Genomic DNA, 8,301 nt, shown 5'->3' on the forward strand with positions numbered 1-8,301 from the left:
AACCGGGTGTTTACCCTCATCTGCTCCCAAACAGTGGTTTTACACAGCTGTCCTCTGGGACATTAGGTACAAATGACAGCCAACAGTAACATCCAGGCTCCATCAGTGCTGTCATCATAACATTACTGTATTTCCACTTAAAAAGTAGGCGAGCGACTATTATCCCTTTTATTCAGCTCGGTCTTTTGTTGAGTGTTCTTGTGATTTTGTAATGAGCCCACGTCATTGGAAGCAAATTTATACAACAGCTTATCTCAGAAACAAACCCTCAGGCTGTAACACATGTGAAGTGTTAAGCTGAGCCATGTTCCCCTTCGAGGAGACCCCCGCCATGAGAGCTACTGTCAGGTTATCAAACAAGCCCCCCCCTCTGCCAGCTTTAGCCTCAGTCCCTATCTGCTCGCTGGAGGACCTCAGACTCTCAGGGTACAGTACATAAGCGATAAGGCAATGCATTCTGTACTTGTAAATTAACGTTATTTGTGAAGAGAGGAATTTAACTCAGAGTTTTAAAAAATACAGTGAAATGAGTAAGCTGATAGTGACCCCTGCTGGTAGGAAATGGTAACTGCATTAAACTGCAGCAGGTTTAGTATTATGTCTTGTTCTCAACATTTACAAAGATGTAACAGATAGAACATTATTTAGCAGGTTGTTAAGACAATTTTCAACCTTGTGGACGAAAATTTAAGATAAATTGTACATTTTCATTTTTGAGAAGCCAGAACCAAACCATGTTTTAATGTAGCTCTAAGTATGACAGTAACAAATTAATCCATCCATCCATCCATCCATCATCAATACCACTTTGTCAATGCCATCAGTCTCTAATTAAACTAGCCCCAATCTCCATGTGTTACCCAGAGAAGTACCCAGAGAAATTACATGCAAACACAAGGAGAAACTCCACAGGCAGACCCAGGCCGAACCAGGATTCGAACCCGGGATTCGAATCGGTATTTGTGCTGACCTGAAACAATTAATCAATTATAAATCTGACATTATTTACTGTCATCACCTCATTCTTTTGTCAACTCTACGTGTGGCTAAAACAGCCAATATCTTCTTCAGAACTTTCTGAAGTGAGACCCCTTTTAAAACACTTCATAATCAACTATTAAAAGTTAATTTAATTCCTGCTTCACCACACAATGTGAGACTGTAAATGACAGAAAAGGTCCCAGGCTGCACAGGGTTGAGGAGGTTCAGAGAGATAACACACCACAACACCTGCAGAAATCCTTTCCGAACTCTTTGAACAGAAATGTTTGGAGCTGCAGATAAAGGGTTTGCTGGTTTTTTTGCTTTTAGTGTGAACCCACAAAGCAGCTTATACATTCTCAAGAAGCCAGGGAGATTAACATAAGGCGTAACAAATATCAAAGTGGTCAAAAATAGCTTTAAGTCTGACTTCTTTATGCAGATGTACACAAAACCCGACATCGGTGGAAGCAACGAAATCAAATATTCTACTTCAGCAGAAACACTGCATTAAAAAAAACTGCCTTAAGCATTTTGTACTAGTCATCTGAATTCCATTGACGTCTGTAATCGGCCAAATAAAAGGGGGAGATCAGTGGGAAAACTTGCCTCTACGACTGGTTTAGATGTTAAAACTAGTCAACGACCCGACAAAGATGTAAAAAAAAGATTTCTCAGCAACACAAAGAAAAGTATACTCAAAAAGGATTTCAAGCCATCATCTGATGCCTGGGGAAAACACCAGTCTGTACTTCGATTTAATGACCACAGCAAAATAAGTGATGTTATCGACAGCCGTTTTATTCATGAACTCCGGGTAATCTCCAGAAAATTTGATTCGGACACTTTCCAGAGTTTTCTCTTACATATAAGGGACGCAGCAGGACATTGACTTGTAAATTCTGCTGCAGAAATCAGCACATCAACGCTGGCATTGGCCGGGTCCACCAAACGCTGTCGAATCTCATTGTGTTTCCAGATGGACAACTTCCTGTGCAGCTTCTACAATACTTTTTGTTTGTTGAACATCAAGTGTTTGTCCACAGGCCCACTTGTTCACTTTGAAATTCTCAGAACATTTTCCAATTCCTAAATGGATTCACATTTTGTGGACATTAATCACCCGGGAGCAACTCTGGGTTGTCCGCAGGAACTGACTCGGACATCTGCATTCTCACATGCATCATCAGCCAGAGCTATGGCCAAACTCCTTCATTTACCAATTACTCCCACTGTCTCACACACTTGAGTAACAATGACTCGACAGCATAATTTATCAATCATCCTCTGCATCAGTGCCCCCCTGCAGTGAGCCAGATGTTGCCGTCATGTTGCTCCTCGGGGATGAGAAACGATGTGAATCAATGCTAAACTGCTTGGAAACACATAACTGGCTCCAGGCCGTATGGATTTATATTAAGGATCATGCACGTAATGAAGAATCTTGGTCTCGTTCTCCATCCGAGGGCGTGGTGTTCACTCGTGCAGGATTGCCCACAGTGGTCAACATGATTACTCACTGAGGGGACTTTGTGGGGTTTGGGGAACAGTGGCAAAACAAAGTATGTGATTCCTTTGGATGAATATGATCAAATGAATATGATCTGCTCCAACTCACAAGTAAAGAGAAACACGGACTACGTTTAAAGAGACACCATCAATACGACTACTCCCCCTATTCTGAATTAGACATTATTTCTCTTAGCGTGAACAGCTAATAGAATATTTCATTCATCATTACGTTAACATGTTACAGAGCATAATCTGAATATGTCTGCCGTACATATCAAGGTCATAAAATGATGTGAAAACCCCAATAGGTTGTTATAATGTGATAAAGACATGTTAACATAATAACTTATATTATAAAACTCCACGTTTTAATTGGATAGTTGCTTACTTAGTGTAACTGTCAGCAAAACCGGCCAGTTTATGCAGACTGTTTTATTCTTTTATTTTAGGGTTGGGATATATATTGTTCTTATGTTCAACTACAGTTTGGGTTATTTTCAGTTTTATTTCGTCGTCTTTTACACGTAGCGATTCCCCTCGCATAATTACCTGCAGCAAAGGAGCGGACGGTTTTATTCGACACACCTGATCCCTCGTTTCCGCCCCAGTGCAATAAAATACCTGCCGTGAGCCCGGAACAGATAGGAGCGGAAACCAAACCGGACGCCAGCTTCGTGGAACTTCTCGGACCTAAGAACCATCCAAACACCAATAGCTTAACACCAATAGCTTCCTTACCTCGCCAAGCGGAACGAGGTAAGGAAGCTGGTCCCATTCACTTTGCTGCGGGTAGTGCGGAAGGGAGTCGCTGTCACTCTAACGAGTCAGATGTGTCTCACGTGGCGATTTGTTTGTTCATTGTATTTTAACGTTCGTGTTTGGTTTTAATGATTAAAATCTTTGTAACTTGCAACTGTCATTACAGTTTTACGGTGCTACTACGGCAAGCCAGATGCAAAAATAAAGAGCCGTGTACATCAGTTCAAGAGACTCAGAAGTTTGTATGGAGAAGCGGGGGGGCCGTTACACTTAGAGTAGGTGAAGTTACTCAGAAAGTTGTTTACATGGCAGTGTCTTATTCAGGCGATTGTCTTAATCGGGCATGTAAACATAATCACTATATGTGTAAATTAATAACCTACATATTTTAATCTTTCATGAACACACCCATTAAAAATGGACAGTGCAGGAAGTAAGTGAACCCTTGGATTAAATGACTGGTCCAAAACCTCTCTGCTGTAACCTGAAACAGACTCTTGCAGGAGCTGCACATCAGACGTGCACGAAGTTCAGGAGGAACTATTCTTCCTGGAGAGCAGGTTCAGCTCAGACCTTTTCTCAGGACGTCGGGTGTGAACAACACACATTCTTGAGGTCTTTCCACAGCAACTCTGTTGGGTAAACGAATGGGCTACCTGCTTTTCTTTGTCTGATATTGTGTAGTAGAGTTAAACTAGTCTTACTGCATCATTAATTTCCCTCCCCTTTTTTTTTTTTTGAAGAGCAGCAGCTTCCTCAGCTCTGTGCTGCCATGGACACTAGGCTCCATGCAACAATCCAGCAGGATTTACTCATGATAGACCTGTGAACAGACATGTGAACCAGCTCCAGTGATGCCTTTAAGACTTAAGGCTTGTTTGGATCTGGTATTAAAATCCGTCCTCAGATATCCGATTACAAGTGTTCAGCTATGTATGTGATAACATGGCACTGAAAATAGAAAAAATATGTTTTTTTCATTGTGAAACTGTAACTGATTATGTACCTGATTAAATTATGATATAGGTAAAACAAATGTTTAAATAAGTTCAGCTCATGTCTACGACTTAGTTTGTTCTTAATATTGTATAAATACAGTATTAAGATACAGTATTATATGAAAAGCCCTTTGAGTGGTTCTTATCTTGTTTTCCTGAAAGCTGAAACACCCGGCGGCAATAAACTCAAAGCATAATATCATCAAATACTAAAGCGTGTGTTTGGATTGAACACATAATAAGTACATGTTTGCAGTGCCCACAGGAGAGAGAAATAGGGGGGAAATGAATGTAACCTTCACATTTACACAAACTCTTGCCCAGTCTTTCGGCCTCACTGCACCACGCTGCCTCATATCACAGAAACCAAACAAAGCATACACACGTTTAGATGCACAGTCCATCTTCAGGACTATATGTTCAGAATGAACAAAGGTGAATATTTTAAGTCTAAAACACAAAAGGGTGTTTGATTACTGCATTTCCAGTTTGGCCACATTGACTGATATCAATCCCAGAGCCGGGGGGGGGGACGGGACGGGGACGGGGACATGCGTAATGTGAAAAGAAACAAATCTTTCCTGAGGCGCTCCCATCTGCTCCCATTCAGGCTCTAATTACACTTCTAGGGTAATTAGCTGCTTATCTTATCTGAGCTCTGTGTCACCGTTCAGTTTTTTTGCAACAACAAATACAGCAGCAGCAAAGCTGTCGAGAATTTATGACACCAATATGATCCAATAACCTCAAACACATTATTATATAGTATCCCTGTTACCACCCAGAAGGTCTGACTTTGCTGTTATATGACCGTCAGATACCGAGCTCCAGCTCTGACAGGAAAACATTATTGTAATGTATGAGCTTCTTGTGTTCAACAAAGGGGTGATAACATAACGCCAAGCAGATGATGCCAAGGAGAAAATTCCACTCACTTGAATGTTAAGGAAAGAAAGTGTTCAGTGTTAAAGAAAAAGAGAGAGATCTTCAGACACAGAGAAGTTAAAAGTCTGGTTGAATCACCTGCACTGTGAATAAACTCCACGCAGCAGCGTTAGTAGAAGGTCATCACTATGAAGCAAAGCCAAGGCAAGGGGAGCTGTGCGTCAGTGAGTGACTACACGTTATATAGACCCACTCTGCTGCTTCACTCCGTCAGCACTCGACAAATTGAGTTTGTACAAGTGTGTAATGACAAATGCTTCCTGAGACTAAACATGACTGATCACGTCTTCCAAATACCGCCCATGCGAAACTGTCCAAATTCTGTTACCGCAGACCACATTTCACACGGCTGGTGCTGGGATTGATGTGGAGCGGGTCCATAAGTGATATAAATGGGAGCCTTCACACTGACTGTGTAGGAAAACCTGTAGCTGTGATGTTACTGATGCAAGTCAATGTAACACAAATGCATGGTAGACATACATCTACACAACAAGTCTGCAATCGTTGTGAAGCCACGATGACACATTCAACCTCGTGGACGTCGTTGAATGACTTGCATTGTGAAGTCCTGCAGAACATGGGGACCTTCTACCACTCATCCATCGAGAGTGATAATCATACTGCATTACAGTGTGGTATGTGAAAACATCTCCAGCTCACAGTGCCTCTGCAGAGGCAGGAAAACAACAAAAGACCCTTCCCCTTCTTGGTCACAAACTCTTGACTTTGCTGCCCCCTGGGAGACGGAACAGGAACATCAAACGTCTCAGAACGCTAAACTACCCATTCATAGGATGTACTGACTGATACATTCACATCAGTATACGTGTAATATCAATTCTGTGAAATTACAGATAGCTATACTATTCTAAAGCATTTATTAGTCCCACGTTTATTGGTGTCTCATGTCGGTTTTTAACGTATCTTTCTAATAATTCTGCACGGTTTTCAGAAGGAGCACCTCTATTTTCTGCTTTCTCTTGTACAATGGCAATAAGGGCTTTCAATTGTGTTCTATTCTCTTCAGGTCTATTCTATTTAAAATAGTTACTAAACCCAACAAATGTGCAGCGTAGAAGATGGCAGCTCAAAAGCACATTTATAAGAGAAGAATAAAGGAACAGCAATATGACTGAACTGTAACAGGAAGCATCCAGCTACTCTGACCACTAGCCACACACTGATCCAGATAACAGAATGATATAGGGCAGGTAGCTATTACCCATCAGGGGTTGTGTTTATAGACTGTGCAGCCTAAAGCTAACAGACATCAGAGTGATGGCGACGGTTGTCATGGCGTTTACCTTGCTGGGGATCCTCAGGTTCTCCACAGGACTGAGGTCAGCCATGCTCTCCTGGGGGCTCTTCAGGCCCTGTCAAAATAAAAACCCACTTAAACATATTTATGTGTTATTACCTGTCACAGAGCAGAGAGTGGAACAGCCAGGCAGCTTCCTGGAGGTGATCAGCTGTGTCTACCGTTACCGAGCCTCCCTCCCCGCCCTCTGTCTCCACTGTTGTCGTGCTTGTGTGTTGCTAAACTTGTACAACTGTGTGTGTGTCTGTGCGTGTGTGTGCGTGTGTGTCTCGGCTGGTGAACCCGTGTGTTCCTCATGTGGGCTGAATAACTCCTCTCTGTGTTGTAGTAGTTTAAAACTGCGGCTGCCACACGAGCGAGCTGTCAAGTTAGCCGGTTAGCTTAGCTTAGCCGCAGCTGTCAGAGCTCCAGGGGCCCCGGCGGCTCCGCCTGTGTCCGGCTCCTCCGCTCACCTGCCGGGCCATGAGAGACTTGATCTTCTGCATCGTGGCTCCAGCCAGTGTCCGCGGAACAACACACGGTGGGGGGGGGGGGAGCCTGAGGTTCGTGTTGTTGTTACCGACGAGCCTCCATCACTGCGAGGGGGAAGCCATAGTTGAACCGTCACGTGACCGGCACGGCAAGCAAGGGACCAGGAAAAGGAAAGCCAGAGCATCTTGGGAAATGTAGTTTTTTGTGTTTATGGTATGAGGCGTGATCATGGGAATGATCGACACCTCAACTGTCCGCTGTGGAAAATACTGGAAATTGTTTGCATTAAATAAGTTAAAGAAAATGTGCTTTATATTGTAAGCTAAAATATATATATCCATATATATATAGATATATATATATATATATAGATACATGTATATTTTTAAAGGTAGAGTAAATATCAACACTGTACATGTATTTCTATAACACACCACTGGATGGTGGTAATTTAACAGCATTAAATAGAAATAGAAATGACATGAATACTAGTCAGCAATGATTATTGTGCTTATGAGAGATGTTATCATTATTATTATTATTAAACAATTATTATTATTAAATAATCGTTGTTCAATTGAATGAGACAATTTGAATAACAACAGTTATATAAGTTACTTTGACTTTTCTAATAACAAAGCTTCACCAGTAAGGAAATGTAACTGGTAAGATTTTGTTAATTAATGTTCTTCAAATGAGCTTAATCTCTTCTAGTTACACCATTAAAGTCCTGAGTACTTGATAATGAAATAACATTCATAATCCAATCCCATATTTTACTGTATGAAATAATATAATAATGATAGAAGCCATTTCCTGCATAGTTTAAGTTTTGATACTTAAAGAACATTTATCTTATTATACTGCTGTTGGCTATACTTTTAAGATTTTAAGCCCTTTATTTCTTTGATGGAGTACTTTTAGATTGCAGAATGACTGCTTCTTTGAATATATCTTCTGGCGCTAATATCTGTCTGTATATGTGCAGCATGCCATCAACTCTATATAACTTTGTATTATTTTATTTTGTGTTTCTGCATTGTTTAGCAATCCACAATGTGTCTTATGACCAGAAGTAATTGTGTCATTGTGTCGTACCATCCATGACTGCCAAGCATATAGAACTGGCTCTTAATTGTAAACTGTCCCACACAATTACTAAATGATGTGGTTAAAACAGACAAACACAGAGCCGCTCAGCCTGCTTTGTAATTGCTCCCTGAGGTGTTACACTGAGCGGAGCCTGGTTAAAAACAAGCAGCGTGCCGACAGACAGACAGACAGAGGGCAGGAGCTGTGTTGAGCTAGTTCCTA

General features: G+C 41.4%; 1 protein-coding gene across 1 annotated transcript in view; it reads right to left on the reverse strand.

The window, feature by feature from the left end:
* The window catches only part of vps50 (VPS50 EARP/GARPII complex subunit), a 99,105-nt gene extending 92,075 nt beyond the window's left edge, over window positions 1-7,030 (reverse strand). The window contains exons 1-2 of the mRNA XM_061092584.1: window positions 6,969-7,030; window positions 6,503-6,571 (exon numbers count right to left, since the gene is read on the reverse strand). Coding sequence (XP_060948567.1) covers window positions 6,503-6,571; window positions 6,969-7,001 — 102 coding nt within the window. The 5' untranslated portion in view covers window positions 7,002-7,030. The remainder of the gene's footprint in view (window positions 1-6,502; window positions 6,572-6,968) is intronic.
* Window positions 7,031-8,301: the final 1,271 nt, after the last annotated feature.

This window comes from Limanda limanda, chromosome 19 (genome assembly GCF_963576545.1).
Source record: "Limanda limanda chromosome 19, fLimLim1.1, whole genome shotgun sequence".
In the NCBI taxonomy this organism is placed as follows: Eukaryota; Metazoa; Chordata; class Actinopteri; order Pleuronectiformes; family Pleuronectidae; genus Limanda; species Limanda limanda.